The 26,135-nt window shown below is 50.1% G+C and overlaps 1 protein-coding gene across 6 annotated transcripts in view; it reads left to right on the top strand.

Annotated features, from left to right (window-relative positions):
• Nucleotides 1-26,135, top strand: part of CAMTA1 (calmodulin binding transcription activator 1) — a 161,290-nt gene that overhangs the window by 107,233 nt on the left and 27,922 nt on the right. For all 6 annotated transcript variants that reach the window (XM_088533712.1, XM_088533713.1, XM_088533714.1 and 3 more), the window contains 5 exons: nt 2,270-2,423; nt 10,163-10,303; nt 12,651-14,506; nt 16,825-16,951; nt 17,903-18,037. In XM_088533712.1, the coding sequence (XP_088389838.1) occupies nt 2,270-2,423; nt 10,163-10,303; nt 12,651-14,506; nt 16,825-16,951; nt 17,903-18,037 (2,413 nt within the window). The remainder of the gene's footprint in view (nt 1-2,269; nt 2,424-10,162; nt 10,304-12,650; nt 14,507-16,824; nt 16,952-17,902; nt 18,038-26,135) is intronic.

The raw sequence follows: 26,135 nt of genomic DNA on the forward strand, positions 1-26,135 counted from the left end.
CATACGTATAACCTTCATGTTTAGCAAATAGAACAAATCTCAGTAACAAGCAAATGCCTAGGAAAACCCATAAAGCTTTGCTGAAAAGTAAGTGTGTAAACTTGCCATCCTGTGATTTGTGGTGGAAGTTCCAACGTGTTCAAAATCACTGTAAATCCTGAACCAGCAGGCAGTGCGGCAGTTCATTAGCACGCTGGGCACGGCCCCAGAGCGTGCCTGAACTCGGTGCTCTAGGGATCGCTCACCAAAGCCGACCCGACCGAACCGCCGCTGTTGGCGTTCGGCAGGGTGCGGGAGGGAGACCAGAACGTGCTGCGTTAGACAGGATCCCCCGACTGCTGGGGCCTGTTTTGTCATCACGGTGGTTTGTGCGGCCCAGAGGTGCTTCTGCCTAAAGCCGGGGCGGATTTCCCGTGGGCGGCATTGCCGGCGCTGCTGCTGCAGGTCCCCGAGCGCGCCTGCCTTCCCCGTGCTTTCCAGCGGGCAGGAACCTGGTGCTGGCGGCTGTGGCTCTCCTGGCTCCCTCCCAGGGTTTCAGTGCCCTTGCTGCTCCCCCTCCTCTTTGGTCTTTCTGGTTTTGCTGACACTGCATTAATGAAGGGGAGCGTCCTGGAGCTGTGCAAAACCCTCCCCCCAGCAGCAGGGCTCCTGTCCGATTCTGCCACTTACAGATGTGCTAATAGACACATAGCAAAAACGTATCTGCTTACAGACCTGCTCTATCATATACCAGCTGATAAGCTGGCAGACAATACGCTGTCAGCATCCAGCTGGTGTCTGAGAGTGATGGGCCTTGGAACGTGTCAACTGCTCGAGTCGGCTCCCTGGGAAATGAGCGGGAGTTTCGCCACTGAACCCAGTGGAGCCAGAGTTAGGCCGTGGTGGACTGCATCCCAAAACCCCTTCGCAGAAAGAGCTGTGGGAAATACGGACAGCCCTGGGAAATGCTGTAAAGTTCTTTTGGGCAGAGCTGTACAGAGGAGGGTTTTTGTAAAGCTATGGCACAATTTAATTTTTTCTGCTCAGGAAACTGGCCTTAATTCTGGGTCTTGCCCATCGGAAGTCACCTGCGCTGAGGGTGCTCTCGTGTTGGACGAGGTCACCAGGCCGCGGCGCGGGCTCTGTGTAGCTGCGGTTCTGCGCAGCCTTAACGAGAGCGCTCCCGTTAGCGCAGCGCCGCCAGCAAGGGAGGCCTCGCGCTCTAACAGCATTAATGAAACAGTAGAGTTTTAATTACAGCATTATCCTATTTATTTTTATAAATAATTCCAAAGCAGTCATTACAGTTTGTGAATTTGGGAGTAAATGACTTAGGGGAAAGAAATCAAGTTCTCAATCTTGTTATTATCTATTGTACAATCTCCCTGGGATGCTGTTGGGAAACTAGCTGATTTTTTCTGTGGCTGCTGTTAAGATGATTCATTTACTCGCGCGGTGGTAACATCCTACTAAGCTTCCGACTTGAAAGGCCGGTGTAAGGGGACAGCGCTGCAGTGCGTCAAAGCAAAGTTGCCTTTCCCTTCCCTTTCCCTTCCTCGACTCCCTTAAGAGGAAGGTGCGATGGGAAGGAGAGCAGAGCATTAGTCAAACCTGCAGGACTAAGTGCCTTGCAATTGTTGCAGTTTTTTTTTGCACGAGTTCTGCCGACAACTCTGTTCACTCGCCAGCTTCTGCAGGTCGCTGCTTTTATCACAAGGCAGCGAGATTTTCAAGAGACGAGAATTCATAGGGTTGCGTGGGCAGAGCCTGTGCTTGGGTGAGCTCTGCGGTGCCGTTACCTGCTTTGGCTCTTCCCTCTCCTCTTCTGACAGCACAACTGATTTTGATGTCCTTGGGGGCATTGCCGTGTATTCAGGATAGTCTAATGTGGACCAGAACTAATGTGGAAGCACTTGATGAAGCAGATCACGTAGCCCTTAAGCCAGAGCAAATTATCTGGTGTTTGTTGCGACTGGCGTGCTCAGGAGTCTTGCAAGCATTGCTGTTGTATGGCTTGAAAATGATTCACACCGAGCAACCCAAGAGGATGGGGAGACCACAAGCGATGGGCGCTCACGGAGGAGGAAGCTTTTTGCAAAATTTGTCCTGTCTTGTCTTTTCCACCTCTTTTAAAGAATAGTTCTGATCCCAGAAAAATCTGGAATGTAATGAGAAGAGAATCACTCTTTCTGTCGCAATTATGATCATTATAAAAGGAAAATAAATCCAGACAGCACTGGGCAGGGGTGAGGTCCTGCTACCTAATGTTTGTGCTCTGTTCTCCCTGCAGAACCCAGACATCGTGTTGGTGCATTACCTGAATGTACCTGCCATCGAGGACTGTGGAAAACCATGCGGCCCCATCTTGTGCTCGATAAACACAGACAAGAAAGAGTGGGCAAAATGGACAAAAGAGGAACTCATTGGACAGCTCAAACCCATGTGTGAGTACCTGAAGACTTTTTTTTTTCCCCCTCTTTTGCTCTCTGTGGTGTTAATTTAGAGTGCAAGGTCTCCCAGCCACTGATCTTCAATTCAAATGAATCATTGGTCTCCTTCAATCTCAGCTTATATCTGTGTGTGTTTTCTGTCTCATAATCTTTTCATCCCAGTAGAAAAAAAGCAATGGAGATGATGTGCTTTAGGACAGGTAGCATCTACCCATTTACCCAAGTTCTCAACTTTTTAGTCTAAAAAGAAGGCTGCTTAGGTGTACAGAGTCATCAGTAAGTTCGCTCTGCAAACAGGCAGCTCTGCGGATCTCTTTGCATCTGCTTTGAAATGGATTTTTTTCTAATATCACATAACTGACCTCTCAGTACGTTATTCTCCGTGCGCACTAGTAGGTTCAGTGGATGAATCTAGTGATGGGATGGGGATGTTAGCACTAGATGGACTCTGTTCTGCAAAACTGTGTGGAGAGTGATTTGCTGTATCTACAGGAAACTCATTTTGATGAATTTATGGAGATAATTTTCTCTAAAACAAAATATGGCAAAAATTTGTAGCCAAATGTCACAGGTAACACTTGTGTTTGGCAAGGTTGCTGTACTGCATGAAGAAAGATGCCCTTCAAACAACAACTCTTTTTTTTTTTAAAAAGGAAGGGTTTCTTTTTTTCCCCCTGGGCTTCAGAACCTTTCTAATACTGTTATAAAAACATTTAATTTGCAAAGATATTATTAGTACAGCAGTGACATTTAATACATGAATCAGGAGTGTCTTAAGTAGCTTCAGGCAGCCAACACATTCTCGCAAGTGTAAACACCATTTTTTCCCTACAGTTAACTTGTCTAAAAAATTACCCCGAGCTCCTGTCTGTTGGAGCCAGTCCCATCCCCTGAAGTTACTTTTCCCACCGGGATCTTGTCCCGCTCCTCGCACGGGCCGAGAACAGCAGAGGTCCCGTCCAGGCAGGTGATGCTCCGGCTGTCGTGTCAGGCAGCGCAGGGCTCTGCGCGAGCGCTCGCAGAGGAGGGGTCGGTTCTGGTTGTCCGCGTTAGGATCCGTCCAGCTCTGACCTTCCATTTCATTGCCGAGGCCTGGGGAAAAGGATATGATGCAGAATATAGTGAGCACAGCGGTACGCTGCACCTATAGAAATAGCCTAACCTTGCCAGGCTAGCACAGGACGTGATATTTAATGAAGTTAGGTGATCTTGGGTATTCCACAAATTGCTAGATAGGAACCAACGAGAACAGCGGGAATCTCAGAGCAGGGTGTTTGTCCCTCACTCCCTTCTGTCACCCCGTGTGGGGACACCGCCCAGAACAGCAGCCGGATCCTCTCAGTGTCACTGAGAAAATTATATTGTATGTCCCAATATGTTCATCAGCACCTTTTTTTGCGATTAAAGATAGAAATCAGGCACAATGTAGATCTATAAGCAGGAGAAAATGAACTCGGCAGCCGTAGTACCAGGCCTGCCTTGCTCTCATCCCCACCCCCAGATGATGCTGGTGTCGTGCCAGGCTATGAGCAATTAGCGGGTCACCAGCCTGATGAACACGAAGCCCGTGGCCCTGGCGCTCTCGAGCGGCCGGTCCCGCGCTGGCTGCAGGGCTGGAGATTCCGAGCGCGCTCCGTGCTCGGCGCATCCCTGCCGCAGGAAGGGGCTCGCGGGACGGCGGCAGCCGGCGATCCCCTCCCAGGCCAGCGGCCTCTGTCATCTCCCCTGCACTTTCTGTTTCCCTTTAATTGCCCAAGAGACAGAAGCGTGGCAATTGATACCGTTTTTATGTGTTAATTCACGATGATCTTCTAAGAGAACACCCCCATTTTTTATTCTAGTACACTGTTTATTCCTTTTCCATGCAGAGTTGGAGAGACCCTCAAGTAGAGGAGAGGGAGAAAATGATGTGTTTGCTAGGAAAAAAAAAAAATACCCTGGGGCTAATTACATTAGACAGAAATCCAGGATGCTCAAGGTATGGCTGAGACTGTGCAAGTGCCTTAATATTAAACAGGAGAGGAAGTGACAGCCTGTTAAAAAATCTGCAGTGCATCAAGAAAATTACGTGAAAACTACAACAAACTAACCATAAATTTAATAACACTTGGCTCTTTTATGTCCCAGGAGGAAAGAGCAGAATTCTGCACAATTATTCAGACTATGTATGCATGTGCACGTCCCTGTTTATGGATACGTAGTGTGGAAAGCACATACTTAGAAATGTAGCTAAAATAAAATGTAGCTTCAGATTCCAATTGGACTTAGAAAACAGGGCACAACTAAGCGTGTTTAGGGAACGCAGAGGAGCGCCGCTTGCCAAGAAGACATCAGATTTGATTCCAGAATGGGGTGTGCCTTGAAATTACGGTGCCAAACACATTAGTTTTGTCACGTTTTCACATTAATCACATTTTTTCAGTCTTCACAGTTCGATTTCCTGATATTTCCCAACTTCTCTGCCCTAAAGCAGATTAGACAACAGCAATGAAAATGTTATGCATAGTGGCATTGGTGAAGGGAGGGTCCAATCTGTAGGCTGTCATGGTGGACCATATCATGATCCATCCAGTTTTGTTCCTCTCTGCTCTGAAACTACGCAACATTCTTGTTGTTTCTTTCGTTTTCTTGCTTAACAAGAAAGCAAAGAAGTTGGGAAGGGCTGGATATGCTACACGTGTATGTGCACCTACAGCAGGGTGATTCTTCTCTCCTTCAGCTGACCTCAGCTGACCTCAACATTAAAATTGCCTTTGAAACAGTTTGGGTTTTAGTAATGCAGATGTCCAGTTTTGCTGGAATAATATTTACCTGTTAGTATAATTGACTTTTTTTTTTTTAAAAAAAAAAGGAATGCAACCCTGGGAACTGGATGGATTCTCATATCTAGCGCTCTGCCTTTGAATAACTTCCCTTTACATGAGCTTGGCAGCAGTACCTGCCGCTTGCTGGGTTTCTCCTTGCTCGCCCAGGCTCGCTCGGCCTCCTCGTGCCCCGGTGTGCGGCTGCGAGCGGCAGCGACGTGAGGGAGGCGGCTGCTCCTGTCCCCCGTGTCCCCGTCCCGGAGCGCAGGGCTGCGGCCAGGGAGAGGCCGGTGCCGCCTCTCGGAGCAGCCTCGGGGCTCCCTCCCCGTTCCTGCTCCTCAGAGGCCACGCGCGGCCGGGCCGGTGGAGCCGCTGTTGGCACCCTGTTGAGGGCTGCAAGCTCAGCGCTTCCCTGTGCGCCCGGTTCAGGAACAGCTCATTTCCACAGATATCACTAGTAAGATTTTACCACACAAAACAAACAAAAACCCTCTAAGAAAGATATGTGTTAACCACTGAAAATTATGCTAAAGGAAGTGTCAAGATTAAAATTCATTAAAGCACTAGCCTATGTATTTGGCAATTTGGGTAGCTCCCCCTCTCCCACTGGTACCTGCTAGAAATTGCAGCCCATACGCTGCGTATGATCCAGGTACAAGTATTCTTCTTCTTCTCTCTTAACTATGCCAGAGAAAGACCAAAATATCTAATATTACAATATTAGGAGTTTGGGGGTTTTATATCTGGACTATAATCTTGGTGATTATAGCATATCGAGAAATGAAGCCAACAAAGACTCATTTCACAGCCAAGTTGGATTTCCTTCGCTTATCAGTCAGTGCCACCTGGTGGCCGGTGCCCGTTTGCTGCTGTCGTGACTTTCCCGCTGCGAGGAGCAGTCGGCGGCCGCGGCTGCGCGACGCGAGGACAACCCTCATCCGCGCTCTTGTGGCCGGCCACCAAGGTCACTTCACTGGGACTTGGTGCTGCTGAGGGAAACGGGGTCCTGTCCCAAACTGTTTGGAATAGATGCAAAATAATGGAAAGGAGGAGAAATAAATGGTCCTGGAGCTAAGGGGAGGTTACTTCATTAAGTGGGAAGATGGGCCTTGCTTCAAAGTTTTCTCTTTTCTCCCCAGTGAGAGAAGGACATAATCTTGTCTACAAAGAGCATTAGCTGTGGAGGTCAGGCCTTGAATGGTTCTGCTGTTGTGTTGGGATTCTGTTCTCTTATCATAGAAGGAGGCTGTTAAAATATTGAAGCATTTGTTTCTGCTGCTGTGGCACCGGTCACAGCCCACACACGCTAGTGCAGCCTTGGGGACAGCTCTCCTGCACCTTGCACGGTCAGCCCCGGTACTGTCCTGTGAGCCCCGTGAGTACTGGGGCAAGACAGTGCCCACAAGTAAAGAAAATGCCATAAAATTCAGCTTTATGAGCGGAGACTGCTGGGCAGACGTTGGGACGGGCTGGGGAGAACAAGTCGTGAGGATGCAGTGGCCGCAAGAGCCGAGGTCGGCAGCGGGGCCCTCGCCGCGGGTCGCTGCCGCTCCTGGAGCGTCCAGCGTTCGCTGCGGTGGCTCTAACGGCGCCAAGCGGGACGCGTCGCCCTTGGGCAGGTTGGTAGCAGCGGGTGCCTGGGGCACTTCCCAGAGCTCCGATGGGAGCAGAGTTTTGTGAAAGATGTGTTTTAACCAGAAGCCTAGAAAAGAGATGGGGAGACGTATAGCTGTCTGAGATGTAGATGTTCTGTTCTGTTGTGGCTCTTAGAAGTGCATGGCAAAAGATCTGGTGCAATTCATGAGAGGCAAAAAAAAGAAATCTAAATCCTCTTGACTCAAATTTGCTGCAGCAAATCATTTCCATCCGAGATCCCCAATGAACCATAATGCCACCTTTATTTCCCTTCCAAATGCTAGTCTGCCAGCCTCTGAAAGATGTCCTTGAACTGAATGTCTGAGAAGCAGATGGAAAAGTGAACTCAGTGTTAGCAGAAACACAGTCTGGCCGGCAGTGAAGTGCTGCGTGCGTAGTCAAAGCTGTATTCCTTCTTGTGAGCATTCATTCTGTCCCTGCCAGATAAGCTTCACATAGTAGCTAAATTGAAACACAATCAGAGCCAAGCACCTTCACACTTCTATTACACTGCATACAATTCCAAAACTCAATAACAGGGCCATTTAGCAAATCAGATAAGAAATCCCGAGTATCACAGAAGGGAATGACCCAGTGATAGCAACTTTGTCCTGATCAACGTTGTGAGAGGCAGGGATTCTTAGTGAGATCTGCTTTTTATTATAAGCAAGTAACTCATGGATTGCTACGAGGGCAATCCAGGGGAGTTACTCCCGCGCTGCTCTTTCATGTGTGAGCAGCCTTGAACTTCAGGTGTTATGTGTAAAAATTGCTTTAGCAGTAAATCGAAGTTGCAAAAGCCTCACTTTGAGCTCTATATTCCATGAATATAAGTAACGCTCTGCTGGCCCTTCCTAAATGTAATCTGACTATATGTAGTTCCTCCTTGCTGTTAAGTATCCAGTTGCAGTTACATCTGAGCAATTTCTCAAGGGAAGGGTTTCATTTTGAAAGAAAGACTTCTCTTTAAAGATTGACTAAGAGGGAAGCTACTGTGCAAGTCCTCACAAAGTCATTAAAATTCCATAAGTAGCGTTAAGAAATGGTAAATTCGTAAGGTGAGTCTTCTCTGGTTGTGTTCCCACCAGTGAAGACAGGAAATCTTGTCTTCATAGTCAATAAATAATGAAGTTAGAAACAAAGAAAATTGAACTGTAGGTGAGTGCCTGGATACGACAGGATGAATCTAACGAAAGTTTTCTCATTGAGCTGAGAAATCAGAGCAAGGCCTTTATTTCTGTCAACAAGAACACAGGGAAAATTCAAAGGACGAGGCTGCCGTTTCCAATTGACAGGCTCCATGGAAACAACCTTCTAGAGTCAACAATTTGTGGAGTGGGATCTTGGAAGCAAAATGGACCTTCATTCCCATTAGCAAGGAGACAGGAAAAAGTTTTGTCTGCTTTGGTATTTAGTACTAACAATTCAGCAGCTCACAGGAGCTTTAAAAGGGAGAGGGAGAAAAATCTGCCACATTGGATGTGCCAAGGTAGCGGATAATTTGCATTAAGCAGCCAGATTTCTTTTTTTTTTTTTCCCTTTGGCAATCCGTCACCCTTCACTGGCTTTTTATTTTTTAACCTTCACAACATACAGGGAGGGACCATACGCTCTAAAAAAGCTCATAGCACAGGGGCAGGCGCTGCAGCTGGAGCCTGTTTCCATAAGACAAAGCAAGGTTAGAGGAGGAACTTTGAGGGCAGAGCCGCCTCTTCATGGACCCTGAAACCCCACTGACCCGAAAATAGTACAGAGTAGAGTGTGTATCCAGCTCTAAAGCTGTCCTTTCCTAGCCTCCAGCTCACAGCTTGATTCAGGCTCAGGAATCATCATCATGTATACATAAACGGTGGGGCATGATTCACTTACCAGACGTGCCCCCTGTAACACTCTGCTCATCACTGGATTTAACAGCAGTAGGGAAAAAACGATGACCTAGGGCTGTATAAACAGTCTTTCTATATATAGCAATAATTCATAGCTTGCTTCTGCAGCAAAGCATTTCTGAAGTTACCAAAAATAACTTTATAGAAAGTTTCACAGTAATAATTACTCGAGTAACTTTTTATAGCATAACAGAAAAGTTCCAGATATTTTGCTGCATTTTATCTCATTTCCATTGCGCTTTTTGCAAGAATTTGAATGTGACTTTTAAAGCATAATATTGCATGTGGCAGGTTTATGTCATACAATAATACTATGAATGCGAGTAGAGGTACTGAAGCAGGAAACATGTATAAACCTAAAACATAATAACAGATAAAACAACTGAGTGTTAAAAGGACTTGTGTTAAAAGTCTGGGGGACTTTTCACCTTGATTCAGTGATATGAGGTTAAAGATTTTAGAGTACAGCGTGCAAGGCATGTGCTTTGCAGGAGTGTCTCAGATGCTGAAAAAAACAAGCTCCTTGGTCCTAAGCCTCCAGGTAAGGAAGCGTTCTGCAAATGGTATCGCCAGCAGCCAGCATTTCCCAAAATCTGCAAGTATCCTGTAGTGCACACAAGGGATAAATAAACAATACACAGAAATAAATTGCTTAGAGAAAAACTAAAGGAGATGGAGGATGCTTTGAGCCAGTTAAGCTGGAGAAAATATTTTATGCATGTTATTTCCATTGCGAGTCAAGTTGAGAATATCACTGCTATGGGAAATTCTGTATCTAAAATAATCTGAGCCAGGGGCTTTATTCAAATAACCAGTTTCTGTGTGTGTAGTGTAGCACTCATATTTAAACAAACGTCTCACAAGACAAAGGAGTCCCCAGTAAAAGGGACCTTCAGTTTGCAGTGTGTTCTCTAGTGTTGCTCTTCTGCCGCTTCTTCCGCATTACTAAAACTTGCCTAGGCCGAGTAGTTCACTCGGTCCCACTTTGCAGCCACATGATGTTTCATTCCACATCGCTCATTAAATTGGAGGGCTTCCTCCTGGGCCAGCAACTGTGGGGTATTAGAAAATTGAATAGCAGTAAAACATAGCAAAGTATTGAAATCAACTGCTTTATTCTGACTTAACCACTTGTTTCCTTGGACAGTTTACAGAACGGCAGCAAGAGCAACTCACTCACCCACTGCTTGGGAGCCCTAATCTAGGAATTGTGCTGTGAGGCCCAAAGCCTTTTGGACAGCAGCAAGTAGAGAACAGCAAAATAATAATAATTGTTGTTATTCTTTATAGCTGTCCTCCAGTTCTGAGAAAAAGGCAGCAGAGGAATGGTTTTCTGCTGCTCTTTGGGGATGGTGTCTGGAGTGGTTTTGAAGTTTCCAATAGGAAGTTTTTCCTGTTCTCTTCACAGTTCATGGCATTAAGTGGACATGCAGCAATGGAAACAGCAGTTCAGGGTTCTCAGTGGAACAACTCGTGCAGCAGATCCTTGATAGTCACCAGACCAAGCCACAGCCTCGGACACACAACTGTCTCTGCACTGGTACCTTGGGTGAGTAGCGGGAGTCAGGCTGAGATGAGAGCACGCGGCAGCTGTAGCTTCATCAGACTTGGCGTAGGATTTGTAGTGCTAGGATGCTGGAAGTGTTGTACCGTGAAATGTTGAGACACAAGGAGTTGTGTGTCAGAATTCAGGTGAGGAGACAGGAGGAGTCTCAGATGTGCAGAGATGTAACTGGAATTTCTGGAAAAAAATGCAAATACTTTGTAACACGCAGATTCTAGTACCTGCCCTCTATTCCTCACCTGCTCAGAAAGGCATGTTCCCTTCTACGCGCTCGAAGTTTGTTACTGTTCTTCCAACTTTGCTCTCCAGACTCCTCGCCCTGCAGCCCACTCCCACTGTAGAGAACAGGCTCATGTGGTATCACTGGGATAAGACAACCACGAGCTTTGTTTAGATATCAGAAAAAATGTTGAGGGAAATCTTCCTGATAAGGAAGATGGTTTTGCTTTGAGCGGGATGGAAGCAGCAAAAACCAGGATCCTTCCTGTTAGAACTTTATGATGAGTGGGAAGGTGAGTGACTCACTCTTCACTCGCGTTACAGCTACCCTTTCCTGGCACTTTGGTCAGTTAAAATGGTCCGTCAATTAGACTTTTGAGAAATCTGTAAAGAAAGGCTATCTGTGTTCCACAGGGTTTATTCCTCCTTCCTTCTTGGGGCAGATGCCTTACATAGCTGTGATTTAAATAAGAATGATGACCTCTGAAATACCTGAGTTTGGATTAAAATTCAACCCTTAAGGCCCAGCACTTTATCCAGGCTTGCAGATCTGAACATGAATCCTTTTATTCTTCCCTTTGATGTTCTGTCTTGTGCTAAGTCCACTGCATGCTTTTTAAAATAGCAGTGTCACTTTGCTTTATAGCGGCTTGCACGTTGACAGATACATTCCTGATTTCTTAGTCACACACAGAGTGCGGTGTGAAAGCCTCTCTCTTGTTCTTGTTCACTCCATGCCTAGGAGAATAGAGAGATTTAATGTCACATTTAGTCTCAAAAGCTCTGTCCTGAACTACTTTAAGTGACCCGATTCAGATCTTGAGCACATAATAGAGAAGTTCCCCTTCAAGGGCAAGGAACAAAAGATTTAGCAAATTGCAGTGTCTACACAGACGCTTTATGTTACCCAGAAGATGGCGTTTATAATTATAGCCATTAGCTATAAGGAGGAGGCTTCTTTTCCCCCATTAGTCATTACACAGGACACTAACTAATGCTCTTACCTCATTCTGGGGAAAATGAATCAATTAGAGAAGGAAACATCAAAAATTCATGGGCTGTTCTTCCCTTAAAAAAGGCAGTCTCTGCACCAGACTTTGTGGTTAAGATGCCTTCTCAGGAAGAATCATTTACTTCAGGCTTCCTAGTTTCCCAGCTCCCAGACATTCCAGTGATGTTCATCCTCTGTCAGGCCAGTGCAGGCACCAGCTGGCTGAACTCCTGGCGAGCTGCCTTCTGGCAACCTTTGCTTGCGGATTCTTCTGCCTCTCTGATGAGTACTTGCGCTCTCTGCATGCAGCCTCTCAAGGCATAAAAAGTTTATCTGTCAACATACAAACAACTTGAACAAGAGAAATGTGTCCCCATCCTTGTGGGAGGGAAAATGTTCTTTATTCTGGCTGATGTAGTTTTTGTCTAATGATTTGACTGGCTGCTTTAAGAGATACAGTGAGGGCAAGAGAATGAGGGAAATGATCGAGGACCAGGATGATGCCAGGGACAGGAGCACAACGCAGTGCCTGTCACCTCTAGATTACCAGTCAGCATCGCACCCGTGAGCGGTTGCCAAGCCATCCAAGCCATCTGGCATCAGACAGTGTGACGTGTGCAGGGTCTGTGTTGCAGGAGGTTGAGGTCTTGTCTGTGATGCACATGAAATAAAGCCAACAAGGCAGAAATCCTCTGCCATGTCTGACAAAAACAGCCCTTGCTCTACAGACATGGTACTGAGGTGAGGCACATACTCAAACGAGACCGCAGCTGGACGCAGGTGCTGACACCCCTCCTTCTCCTCACAGCATCTCCGATGCGGACAGGGAGGAAAGAGGTGGTGGGTGCTATGGGGGCGAGAGGAGTGCGCGTGCACACAGGAGCAGGTCACTGCCCCACACGCAGGGGACTAATGCGTCAGATGAAAAGGGAGCTGCAAGTCTGGCACTGGCAAGGGATTAATCTCATTTTTAAGCTCCCTCTTGCTCTCTCCTGTGTACGTTCACACTCTTGCACACACATCCATAAGTATGCCTGCCCTTTGCTTTTGCTGTAAGTTTCAGAACTAATGTCGTTTTAACTTTGTATTTGCTGAATCAAAGTTCTTTGTTTTCTCGAACAGGGGCAGGAAGCAGCGTGCATCACAAGTGTAACAGTGCCAAACACCGCATCATATCACCAAAGGTCGAACCAAGGACAGGTGGGTACAGCGCTCATTCAGAGGTACAAAATAACGATGTCTCTGAAGGCAAGAATGAGCACAGTCACGGCAAGGCCTCCAGCCGGGAGAAGAGGAATGGCAAAGTGGCAAAACCGGTGTTGCTCCATCAAAATAGTACTGAGGTTTCTTCTACCAACCAGGTGGAAGTTCCTGACACAACCCAGAATTCTCCTGTGTCCATCAGCAGTGGATTAAATAGCGACCCGGACATGGCCGATAGCCCAGCAGTCACTGGCGTGTCCAGTATGGCTGTAGCCTCAGTTATGGGAAGCTTGTCACAAAGTGCCACAGTATTTATGTCAGAAGTCACCAGTGAAGCTGTGTACACCATGTCACCCACCTCCGGCCCGAATCAACACCTTCTGTCGTCCGATGCAGCTGCACAAGGACTGGTACTTGCTGTGAGTTCAGACGGACACAAATTTGCTTTTCCAACAACAGGCAGTTCAGAGAGTTTGTCGATGTTGCCCAGCACTGTCTCTGAAGAGCTTGTGCTCTCCACAACTTTAGATGGAAATAGAAAAATTCCAGAAACCACCATGAATTTTGACCCAGACTGTTTTCTTAACAATCCCAAGCAAGGGCAGACTTATGGTGGAGGAGGTCTGAAAGGTGACAGCATCAGTACCAATATAAGGCAGTCTCCCACAGCGGAACGTGGCTTCAATTTTAATACAGCCCTCACAAAAGAAATCAAAACCGAGGACACATCTTTTGAGCAACAGATGTCCAAAGAAGCATTTTCCTCCACTTCTGCATCTAACTCTCTCACCCTCACTACGGGTTCAGGTTTGCTTCCATCTGGAGGAGGTCTGAGTCCAAGCACCACCTTGGAGCAGATGGACTTCAGTGCCATTGACTCCAACAAGGACTATTCCTCCGGTTTCAATCAGACCGTCCAGAGCCCTCATGTTCATCAGACCCCTTCCCCCAGCTTCTTCCTGCAGGATGCCAGCAAACCTCTTCCCCTTGAGCAAAACACCCACAACAATTTGAGTGACACAAATGGCTCCTTTGTGAGCACATTAGGAATCCCCAATGTGAAAACAGAATCCTCCTCCCAAACCACTTCCAACTGCAATGGCACAGTGGAAACCAGAATAGAGTCCACCTCTTCTCTCCAGCTCATGCAGTTCCAAGCGAACTTCCAGGCTATGACTGCAGAAGCTGAAGTTCCCATGGAGACCTCCCAGCCGGCAGAGGGGGGCGAAAATCTTCTTAAATCAGGGGATCTTCAGGGCTGCAGCACAGAACACTACTTGCAGCCTGAGGCAAATGGGGGCATCAGGAACGGGAACAATCTCCCTATTCTCCAAGGAAACATGGTACAAGGACTCTATCCCGTGGCCCATCCCAGCTTAAATAACTCCTCCAACATGGAGCTTAACTTGGACCACTTTGACATCTCCTTCAGCAACCAGTTTTCTGATCTAATTAATGACTTCATATCTGTGGAAGGTGGGAGCAATGCTCTCTATGGACACCAGCTGGTGTCAGGTGACAGTGCTGGACTATCTCAGCCTGAAGACAGTAGCAGAGCGACCTACAGCCAGGCCGAGATGTGCATTCCCTGCTGCAGCCCTCAGCAAGGCAGCATGCAGCTGGGCAGCACGGAGAGCGGCGCCAGCACCATGGCATACATGCACGTGGCCGAGGTGGTCTCGGCAGCTGCAGCACAAGGCACCTTGGGGCTGCTACAGCAGAGCGGGCGCTTGTTCATGGTGACAGATTATTCACCAGAGTGGTCTTACCCTGAGGTAAGTTTAGGGCTTTTACTCACTAACAGTTGCTACCTTATCTTGCATTGCTTTGTTTGTAAGGGTTCCAGGAACGGCTAAAGCCTTTTTCAAGGCTTTCAGACACTTTCCATAGAACCAAGAGCAGCCAAGGCCGTTTAGGTGTCTGAGCATTCTTTTTATTAAGCACATTATTACTGTGACAGGGCTGCTTCCTTCACTTACAAAGCATCTTCAACAGAAATGTTTTGTTTCGTTGAAAATCAAAGCATTCCCCATGTGATGGCTTCATGATGCTACCCAGCTAGCTGTCTGGTTTGATAGAGGAATTTATTTTTTATTAGAGGAATTCCTGACCTGCGTTGCCTTAATGAGGTCAGCATTTACATCCTTCCTAGGGATTATTGAAAATCAGTCGCATGCACCACAACTCAAGATTGTCAGCAACACGGCAACATACGTGGTCATGACCTGGTACCAAAGACAAGGGCCTACAAGGAATATAAATGTTGTCATCTTAGTCTAGCAGTGGCAGTCGTTTCACGTTGTAGCTTTGCAAGCCTGCATGTCATCCCTAGTCTTTTTCTTTTATTTTTCTATGAGGTTTCATTTGCAAGAAGCAAGTGATTTTGAGGAGTGGGAACTATGTAGCATCACAGACAGTGCTTCTGCTTGCATCTGTTTTCAACGCCATTACATTCTTTTTATTTATGTAGGAGGCTCCAAAACTCAAGAAAAAATACGCAGCAACCCTGCAGTCTTTCTGTTGCACTTTCTTTCCTTTTACTGTGCTACCATGGAAACCCTTCTTATTATCCCATTACTACGCTGGTGAATTGACAAACTCCTGCTACCAGAGCATGGATTATTTCTGTTTTGTATGACCGGGAGGGCCATAGGCTCACCAGGACATTTTTCAAAACCAGCATGGGTCCAGGATTTCTTTCTTTTTGCAAGGATTCATGTCTGGAATTCCAGGTTTTAATTTGCAAGGATGTCAGAGTATAGTACACAGACAATTAATTTTCTTTATTGATAGACAGTATTTGCCACGTAGAAGTGAGACATAGTGATGCATCTTTTCCTGCATTTGCAGCTGCTGGAAAAGAATCTCGACTGCTGCTGTGTCGCGTCTGTGTCCTAGCATTTCTGTGTCCTGAACTCACTGAGAATTGAGTCTGCTCAGTGCAAAGTTCTTCCAGCACAGGGCTACGCATCAGATGCTGCTGTTTTGAAAGGCGCTCAAGCCACGAGCTCCCAGGAAACTGGCAGTGACAGCATTTTATACTTTATGCACAGATTTCTCGGTGGGGCCGTGAGGATCTCGTCTTGCAGCAAGCCGAGAGCAGTGCTCCTTTTGGTAGAGAACTGCCCAGAGCTGCACTCTGATGATGTCGTGTCTGGCACATTGTATGTTTTACTTCCTAGTGTTGCAGTTGCCTGGTTGCTGCAATTACATCATAAAAATATGTCATAGCATGCTGTTTTTTTAATCTATAAACAACACATGGACAAATTTATATTGTGAACTCACAAAAGGGGGAGAAAAATCCACGAAAAAGGAGCTCTCATCTCCAAAGCAAATTCTGCCTTGGCGCTACAGGATTCTTGGAATCCAAGCACTGGCTTGTGGCTGTAATAATTGTGCTTCTCTGTGCGGCACGGTTTTCACTTTATATTAGTCTCTGGTGTGTGGTGCATTGGCCTTGCGTAGCAGCCGTCGGGACGGGAAGCCCTGCCGAGCGCCGCAGCTGACGGGGCCCTGAGGACGTGTCCCCTGTGCTGGGTTTCCGCAGGGCCTGGCTGGACGCTGCGTAGGACCAGGCGCGCGCAGAGCACAGACGCTGGGGGCGGAGGGGGGACGCGCTGGTCGCGGTGGAGCGCAGGGCTCGGGGCTCCCCACGCAGGCGCCGGGGCCGCCGCGGAGGCGGCTGTCGCGGGTCGCCGTGGGGCTGTGCCGTGCACGGACCGCGCGTCGCAGCGGGGCGCGAGCGGGGCTCCCGAGGGTGTTTGTGCGAGGTCGGGCCTGTCTCGGCTGCTCGAGCACAGCGGAGATCCCTGCCAAGGGAGGAGAAGGGTCCGGGCCAGGCTCGGCCCACGTTGCTGCTCTCGTGGCTGACAGGCTCTAGTGCAGGGGCTGCCCGGGTCTTGCAGAGCCCCGTTCCGGTCGCCCCTGTGTCGGACTGGGATATCGGTGCTGGCTGGTGCCACGGATCCGTGCTAGCGTGGCGGTTGTGTTGACCAGCATCGCGCTCGGCGCTATTCACCCCATTTCGGTGCACAATCCTCTCTGAGGTTAGAATCTCTTGTAACGCTCTCTTTTTCTCCTTTCCTTGTAGGGAGGAGTGAAAGTCCTAATCACAGGTCCGTGGCAGGAAGCCAGCAATAATTACAGCTGCCTGTTTGATCAGATCTCAGTGCCTGCATCTTTAATTCAGCCCGGGGTGCTGCGCTGCTACTGCCCAGGTAAGGAATGCCTCTCTCCTAGAACTGGTGGCATCAGAGGAAGTTCTTGGCTTCTTAGTGCCATGTGAGTACCTGCCTTTTGTGGAGGAACACGTGGTGAATTTTTCCCATGTCTTTCACTTCCTTTCTTACTGGAACTAGCCATGTCTTGGGCACCCGTGCACCTCTGCCTGCATTTTCAATTAGGTTACATTTGCTGCTATGCAAACAGACCTCGTTTATTTGATGGGATTTAGCTGGCCCACATTCACTTTCAAAGGATGCTGAATGAGAGCTGAAGCTAGGAGAAGCTAGACTTTACAAAGACCAAAATGTTAAATGTCTTTTATCAATGTGCTAAATGTCCTGACTGACCTCATGGACCCCTTCTATAAGGTAGTGTATAAGCATTGAGGAACTTTTCCATTTTCTTTGATCCCTGTAGTACACGAACAGCAATTTAGGGTCTTGATACATAACAGATACATGCAAATATCATTTGGATACCTTTGCTTTCATTTTGAAACAGATTAAACATTAACTGATATTCGGACAGACATTCACTGCCTTTAATTCACCCATATTCTGCACTTTCTGTTTGGCAGTCACACAATGAGAAGACCTCCAGGATCCCTGCCAAGGTTTTGGTGGTGCTGGCACCCAGTACATAACTTAAAGTATTTGCAGAATAACTTAGCTTTATCATTAGGTACCAGCTTCCTGCTGCGTGATTCTGCTCTCTGCCAAAACTGTCTGTTGGCTTAACTCAGAAGGTTACAGCTGTCCTGCTTTAAAATGCAGATTGGCATTTTCAGTTTGTTTAATCACAAAAATATTGTGACTAGGTAATTACCTGCTTTCACTCCCTCTAGTCTTGCCTTGCCCTTTTGCACCTGGGGAGCTCGGCACACTAACACCTGATGTCATTTCTGCAGGGAAACCTCCATCTCACTGCCCACTCTTTCCTTTCAGCTCATGACACTGGGCTCGTGACTTTGCAAGTTGCCTTCAACAATCAGATCATCTCCAATTCCGTGGTGTTTGAATATAAAGCCAGAGCTCTGCCAACCCTGCCTTCCTCCCAGCACGACTGGCTGTCCTTGGATGGTAAGAGGCACCTCGTGCTCTTCAGCAGCGCTCACCGAGCGGTGGGGCCCGTGACGAGTGAAGCAGCTCGTGGCGGGTGCGGGAGGCTGGAAGCGGAGGGGCGGCTGCGCCGTGGGGCAGGGCCGGGGCTCGCCGCGCCGCTGACCGACCTCTTGCTGCTCTTGCTGAAACGTCTCACTGGTTTTCCGCTGTGAACAGAGTAGGGCGGCGTTTGAGAGGAAGGGGGACGCTGGGGTGTTTGCTTCATGTGACTAGGTACTACTTTGGATATCAGTTCAGTAACTTTAAAATATTGCCAGCGTTGCAAAGATTTGAAGTAGCGTGTGTTGCTGTGCTGTTATAGCATGTCCTTTTGTGGCCATGACAAACATAGAAGTGTTTAATTGGAGAAATACTGAACAATGTGGAGCTCTATTCGGAGCAGTTAAGTAGCAGCGTGGGTGGTGCCTGCCTCTTGTTTGGTGGGCCAGCTTGTTCTCTCTGGGATGCCCTGGCAGTAGGAGCTTTCTTCACTAGAACATCCACAGGCGCGTGCTCCATACCATTAGGTACTGTGAGCCTAGGAACTAGTCACAGTCTCAGACCTCTGAGCACCCTGGCACTGGTGATTAAAGAGTTCATAGCTCATGGCTGAAAACGTGGATGACAGGACTGGGTCAGAGGGAGCCACTTCCAAATGGATTATGAGAGAGAAGTGAGTGCAGAACTTCAGCTGACATTGTTGGAGATGACTGGAGGGAAAAACAGCAAACAAAATTTCCTTCCAAACAGCAGCAGATGGGATTCCAGCAGCACGGTGCCTGCGTGCTGGCTCTGTGTTGCTGTGGTTTGTCTGGGAGCTGCTGCCAGGCTCGCTCTCCGTTAGAGCTTGTCCTGACGTGGTAGCGGGAGGGAGGGGACAGCAGCAGCAAACAACTAGAGCTACTGACAGGAAGCAGGAGCGAGGAGGGAGCTGCAGTGCAGAGGCCCTTCGGGGAAGAAGGCTGAATAACTGTACGAACGGTAGGCCCCTGCCTTGAAGCACAGTCCTATGGAGGCAGCAAATTGCCCTCTTATTTACAGAACTCTTTAGCAGGAAGGCATTTGATATATGAACTGGATGTATGCATTTACTTCAGGACAAAAATGAATCCACCTTCTCGGTTCAGTTCTGCAGTTGGCTATTAACCTTTAGCCCAAGTTGCTTTTGTGAAGGAGGCAATTCTCCATCTTACATCTGGATAACCCAGATTACATCTGGAGTTCTTAAATCTCCATCTTACAACCCCAGATGTAAAAGAGCAGGACATGGCGGTTTGATCATGAAAGGGTATGGTGAAAATTAAGCCAGTACATAAATGTATAGAGAATTGCTTCTCTCAGGTATGGATTGCTCCCAGATAACACTAAGGCCGTGGACGCACGTGGAGCGCCGCCTTTGTAGAATTTTCCAGGGATGGGCAGGGAAGCAGCCGAAACTGAGCACGGTGGCCAGCAGGCAAAACCGGGCAGGTTCTGCGTGCGGGCCCCGAGCAGAGGTGCTGCTGCCCACGAGGGAACACTGCGGCCGGGTGAAACCCTGAAATCCGGCCGCTCGGCGGGACCTGCTTCCCGCAGGCAGGAAGCAGCAGCAGAGGAATGTCCTGCTTCTGAATCACTCTCGCTTACTCAGCATATTCTGGAAATAAAGATTTATGGAAGTGTTTTCATAAATATTGATAAATTCTCACTTCAAAAAAACTAAGGCATGTTTGGAACGCAATCTGGCAAGGGATGTTAAAAATAACAAGAAAAACTTCTTCAAATGCATTAACAGCAAAAGGAAGATCAGGAAAAACGTGGGTCCACTGGTGAATGGGGTGGGTACCCTGGTTACAAATAACACAGAAAAAGCAGAGTTGCTCAATGCCTTCTTGGCTTCGGTGTTTACCAAGGGCAGCCCTTTAGAGCCCCAGGCCCTAGAGGCAAGAGAAGAAGCTGGTGGAGAGGAAGACTTGCCCTGGGTAGAGGAAGATTGGGTCAGAGAGCACCTAAGGAACCTCGATACCCACAAATCCATGGGCCCTGATGGGATGCACCCCAGAGTGCTGCGGGAGCTGGCAGATGCCATAGCTAAGCCGCCCTCCATCATCTTTGAAAGATCCTGGAGAACGGGGGAGGTGCCGGAAGACTGGAAGAAGGCCAATGTCACGCCAGTCTTCAAAAAAGGCAAGAAGGAGGACCCAGGCAACTACAGGCCAGTCAGCCTCACCTCCGTCCCCGGAAAAGTGATGGAACGGCTCATACTGGCTGTTGTCTCCAGGCACATGGAGGACAAGAAGGTGCTCAAGAGTAGTCAGCATGGATTCACCAAGGGAAAATCTTGCCTGACTAACCTGATAGCCTTCTATGATGAAATGACCGGCTGGATAGACGAGGGGAGAGCGGTGGATGTCGTCTATCTCGACTTCACCAAGGCTTTTGACACCGTCCCTCACAACATCCTCCTGGGCAAGCTCCGGAAGTGTGGGATAGATGAGTGGACAGTGAGATGGATTAGGAACTGGCTGGATGGCAGGGCCCAGAGAGTGGTGATCAGCGGTGCAGAGTCTAGTTGGAGGCCTGTGGCTAGTGGGGTCCCCCAGGGGTCAGTCCTTGGTCCAGTCCTGTTCAATTTATTCATCAATGACCTGGATGAAGGCACAGAGTGCTCCCTCAGCAAGTTTGCTGATGATACCAAACTGGGAGGAGTAGCCGATACCCCAGAGGGCTGCGCTGCCATCCAGAGGGACCTGGACAGACTGGACAACTGGGCGGTGAAAAACCTCATGCAATTCAACAAGGCCAAGTGCAAGGTCCTGCACCTGGGGAGGAATAACCCCAGACACCAGTACAGGCTGGGGACCGAGCTTGTGGAGAGCAGCTCTGCGGAGAAAGACCTGGGTGTCATGGTGGATGACAAGTTGACCATGAGGCAGCAGTGTGCCCTCGTGGCCAAGAAGGCCAATGGGATCCTGGGCTGCATTAAGAAGAGCGTCTCCAGCAGGTCGAGGGAGGTGATCCTGCCCCTCTACTCAGCCCTGGTGAGGCCACATCTGGAGTATTGTGTCCAGTTCTGGAGTATTGTGTCCAGTTCTGGAGTATTGTGTCCAGGTCTGGGCTCCACAGGACAAGAGGGATGTGGAGCTGCTGGAGAGAGTCCAGCGCAGGGCCACAAGGATGATCAGGGGCCTGGAACATCTGCCCTGTGAGGAGAGGCTGAGGGAGTTGGGCCTGTTCAGCCTGGAGAAGAGAAGGCTGAGAGGGGACCTGAGCAGTGTCTAGAAGTACCTCAAGGGAGGCCGTGAGGAGGATGGTGCTGGTCTCTTCTCACTGGTGGCCACCGACAGAACGAGAGGAAATGGCCACAAACTGAAACACCAAAAGTTCCACAGGAACTTAAGGAAAAAATTCTGAACAGTGAGGGCGACAGAGCACTGGAACGGGCTGACCAGAGAGGTTGTGGAGTCTCTGGAGATCTTCAAGACCCGCTTGGACACAGTCCTGTGCCACGTGCTCTAAGTGACCATGTGTATGCAGGGGGTTGGACTAGATGACCATTTTCTATAGATGCTGACAGAAACAGACTTTTAGAAAAAGCTTTATTTCAGGTATTTTGCAGGAGGGGGAGAAGACGTGGAGAAGTCACAACACTAGAGAAGCTAACGAGCCCCATTTTAGCACCTGCTACGGAAGTAAAAGCATGTAGCGGCACTGGATTGAACAATTAAGAGTTGGGAACTGTCCCCGTGCATCCCTATTTGTTACCCCTCTGTGAAGCACCGGGCTCGCAGGGTGCCGTGAGAGTTGGCACCCGCTGCACCCCTGCGCTTGGCGGGAGCCCCGGGCCGCCTCGCTATGGGGACCCTGCCGCGATCCGGGGGGCGGAGGGCCGCGTTGGCCACGTCCCGCGGTTCCGGGGTTGGTTCGTTGCGTTGGAGCCTTCCCGCCACGCGCGAGAGCAGCGGGCAGCGCGCGGGGGGGCGGGGCCCGCGGGGGGGCGGGGCTGCTGCGCTGCACTGCGGGCGCGCGCCGTTGCCATGGGCAGCGGGGCCGCAGCGCGGGCGGGGCGGCGCCGCCCATTGGCCCGCGCGCACTGTAAACACCGCGGCGGCCGCCAATGGGGGCCGCTGATGTCACCGCGCGGGCCCGCGGTTGGCCGCGGCGCTCACGTGGCGCCGCGGGGGGGCGGGCGGAGCGGGGCCGGGCTGCGGGGCCGCCCCGGCGGACAATGGAGCGCGCCGCGCGCAGCCGCCGCCCGCCGCCGCCCGCCGGGGCCGCCGCGCCCGGGCCGCCTCGGGCCGCCGCGCCCTAGCGGCGCCGCGCGGGGCGGCGGCCCTTGCATGGGGCGAGGGCGGGCGGCTCCGCTGCGCCCGAGCGGGGCGGGCGCGCGGCTCCCGCGGGCCCGGCCCGCAGGCGAGGCGCCGCCAGCCGCCGCCCGCCCGCCCGCCGAGCCGGCTCGAGCGCGCGGGAGGCGCCGTGGAGCCGCCTGGAGCCGCGAGCCGAGGCGGGGCCGCTGCCCCCGGGAGCGCGCGGGCGCCCGGCCCTCATGCGGCCACCTCCCCGGCGGCCGCGCTCGCCGCCGCCGCCTCATCGCCGCTTCTTTGATCGCACGTTTTGCTGTTTTGCGGATTCGCTTACAACTTCACGCAGATTATTTACTGCTAAGGCACGAGGCAGTCACAGCCCTGTAGTTATGAGTCATCCGAAGCTCTGAGCCAGCGCCCAGCCTGGCCTCGGTGCGCGGAGGGAGCAGGCGAGGAGCGCTCCGCTCCCGCTCGGAGCCGTTTGGGCATCTCCGGAGTCGCCGCACGCAGGGCCACGCTGCTGCCCGGGTCCTCGCTGTGTCCTGCTCTTCTGGCAGGTAAACGCTGCTCTGTGTCTGCGCGTCCTTTGCGTGCAGCTTGCGGGCGGTTCAGTGCAGCGCCTGAGTGCCGGATGGGCGCCCTTCCCGCCCGGCACGGCTCAGGGGGGACATTTGGTTCGGCTTTCCTATGGAATAGGTACTGAGCGCTAGCGTGCGCGGTGCCGTCATGGAAGCGCGGGAGAAGGCAGAGCTGGGGCCGCAGCTGGTGCTGTGCCAGGACAGCAACTCCAGCTGGCCGTGGGAATGCCGAAGACGACCCGCAGAGCCCCGGGGGGGCCTGCAGCCCCTTCCCCACTGTGCGGAGCTGCACGGGAAGCCGGCCGGAGCTCTGCCAGAGCCTCTGCAGCCTCCCACGTCAGCCCTCTCGTCCTGGATGTTGCCAGTTCTTTACCTTGGGGCAGGGCCCAGCTGCTCTGGCCCTTGCGTGCCGCGGGCTGGTGTGTGCTGCTGCTCTGAGTTTGAGCGTGTCTGTGCTGAAGTTGAGTGAGCGCCGCGCTCTGCTCTCCCTGGGACAGGACTGCGCCCCTTTCTGCGCCGGCCGCTCCTCCCCTCCCTCTCCACGTGCCCTGGCTGTGGGACTCAGTCGTGTTTCCATCTCCTCACCCAGCCTTGCTGCTCCCAAACCTGCCAAGGTGACGTTACGGTGCAGCCCGAGGCTTCTGAAAGCGCTTCTACCGCAGCAGGACGCACCCAGGAGAAAGGGTGGCCTTTTAGCCATGTCTCCCCTCCGTAATTTCATAACGTGGCTGATGCAGTGCATGATGAGGTTGGTAGCCAGGCCTTGCCTGAGGAATTTAGGAATAAAGTGCATGCCGGTTCTGGCCAGGTTACTGCAAAAATAGAACTAGCAAAGGGACTTGAAGACATCACGCAGGTCGCTCCGAGCCTGGAGGCAGTGTAAATACACACGGACCATGCCTGACCCGTCACTGAAAACTCTCGGGGAAGGATATCTCCTGTGCTCACTAGTTGAGTATTTCACTTTTTTGGTATCTTGCACTATATCTATTTTTTGTAGGAAACAGATGTCATTTCAGATGATTTTATCCCTCAGTCCGGGGATTTTTCTTGGGTTTGCAGTTTCTGTGAGTCGGATGCTTTACTGGGTTTACAGTTCCATGGCACAGGTATAGCACGGAGTCCCGCGAGGAGTTTGCTGCTCGTGGCTCCGTTAGGGTGCTCCTCTGCGAGGAGCCTCGTGGCGCGTGGGCAGCGGCGCCGGCGCAGGAGCAGGAGCCGGCGTGACGCCCAGGCTGCTCTTGGCCCGTGTCTGAGGCTGCGTCCTTTATGGTGCGGCTGCTTTGGTGCGTTTGTGGCCCAAGAAGTGCAGGTGAGTGCAGACAACAGGCCGTCTCTGTGCGGAATCCTGGACAGCACGGGCCATAGCGTCTCTAAGCACTGTGACCTGCTTCTAGAGCTCCAGGCTTACCTGGTATCGCTAAAATCTCCCTCAGTTCGCTGAAGTAGCTGTTCCTGGACACTGCAAATCGCTCTGCCCCTGAGCTCCAGGGAAGAGAAGTCTGAAGAAAAAGCAGGACGTTATTGCTGTTGATATAAAGGCTACCGCTTGGGGAAAGTCTCATCCCTCTTACTTAAGTTTAAAGGGTTTTGATTTGCTGCTAGAGACTGTAGTCTATAATCTCTTACTGTTTAACAGACCTTTTTGTAAAATGAGTCAAGACTGCTACTGAAGTTCATTTGCAGAAATACTTGTTTCTGTAGAGACAGCTCTTCAGAAATGAGTACCTAAGCAGATTAAACTGACGCGGTGTTAGGGAAGGTGCTCGCGGTTTGTGCTGCGCAGAGGGTCCGAGCGAGGGGCAAGCTGACGGCGCTACTGCCCGCGCTGCCCAGAGTTCCGTGCAGAAACGGCCCCGTGGCTGCGGTCACCTGCGCTTCTTGGGCCACAAACGCCTCTAGTTCCCTGGTGTTATTTTCAGGGTGTTTAAGATTCCTTCCCCTTAGGATGTTCGGCTGTTTCTTGTTATGCAGGTTCCCTTCGGAGAGAGTTTTACCTGCCTCTTGACTCGCGCAAAGCTTTGTGTTTTGAGCGCTCTGCGCTGTAGTAAGGAGTTGTTACGAGCTCTTAGCAGGTGCTTCAAGTTTCCTAGTAAAAGCACCTTCACATTTGTGAGTGAAATGATATGTAGTTTAAATTAAGTCTGTTTAGGGTTTTTACTGGGAAACTTCTAATCTGCCTTATTGAGGGACAGTATCCCTCAATCTACGTGTACTCCCCTTCCCTGTATCCTCTGTGCTGCCTGGCACGGTTGTTCGTGCAGCTTCACTGTAAGTTAATCCCCGCAGTGATCCGATCCGCCCTAAGGGACGCGCTGCCCAGCAGCCAGGGCAGTCCTGCCGGGACCGTCTCTGTGGCGCTGTGCGAGGCGCCGGCCTTGCCCGGGCACGCCGTGGCTCTGTGCAGTGTGACCGGTGTACACGGGCCTTCCTCCCAGACGGCTTCGCCGGAGCCGTTTGGCAGCTCCAGGAGTGTTTTATTCATCACTTGCTCTTCTTACCGTGATCGGTAGTAAGCTTCCTGTGAACACGTGCTACAGAGAAGCTCATTCCAGATCCAAAGGATAGTTCAGATTTTAGGGAAATGAAAAAGATGTTTGATTTCTCCTGACTCCAGCCAATTTCTTAGTACGAGTCAAAATCTGGTCAAGCAGCAGTTTCCTTTCTGTCCCTGCTGAAAGTGTTGAGCTCCCTTCAGGCTCTTTGCCCTGTGTCTTGGCCTCACTTGGGACTTACGGTGCTTCCAGTGCAAGAAATCTCCCTGTGCTAAACATGAGCAGTTTAGATTGCCTGTAAATAACAGAGCATAAGAGAAGCTGATTTTGACAACTTGATTTGTATGCTGTTGAGTCTGTCTGCAGTGCCCTGTGGGTGTCTGTCATGGGATCCTTTGCTGACTCGAGAAAAAAAGAATGTGGAAACTGTGTTGATGTAACTTCATTGCCTGCTGAGTAGGTGGTTCTGCACAAGAGTCTAGCAAAATATAAGATATAAGATAAATGGCCTGGGACTTCTCTGGCTGATACCTGCAGTGATCTACCTTAGCCTCGATAGCTCGTATCTTCATTATTGCAAAGGAAATTGTGCACCTTCAAACTCTATTTTTTTTCTTCTTCTTTTAATTTTAATTTACGCTTCATTTTGTTTTGTTCCTTGGTCTTTGCCAGCAATGACTTTTGGCAATTAGAGTTTCCCCAGGAAAACACTTTGGTGTGC

The sequence above is a fragment of the Tinamus guttatus genome, unplaced genomic scaffold (genome assembly GCF_059628265.1).
Source record: "Tinamus guttatus ecotype Peru unplaced genomic scaffold, ASM5962826v1 Tinamus_guttatus_pri_ptg000515l, whole genome shotgun sequence".
Lineage (NCBI taxonomy): Eukaryota > Metazoa > Chordata > Aves > Tinamiformes > Tinamidae > Tinamus > Tinamus guttatus.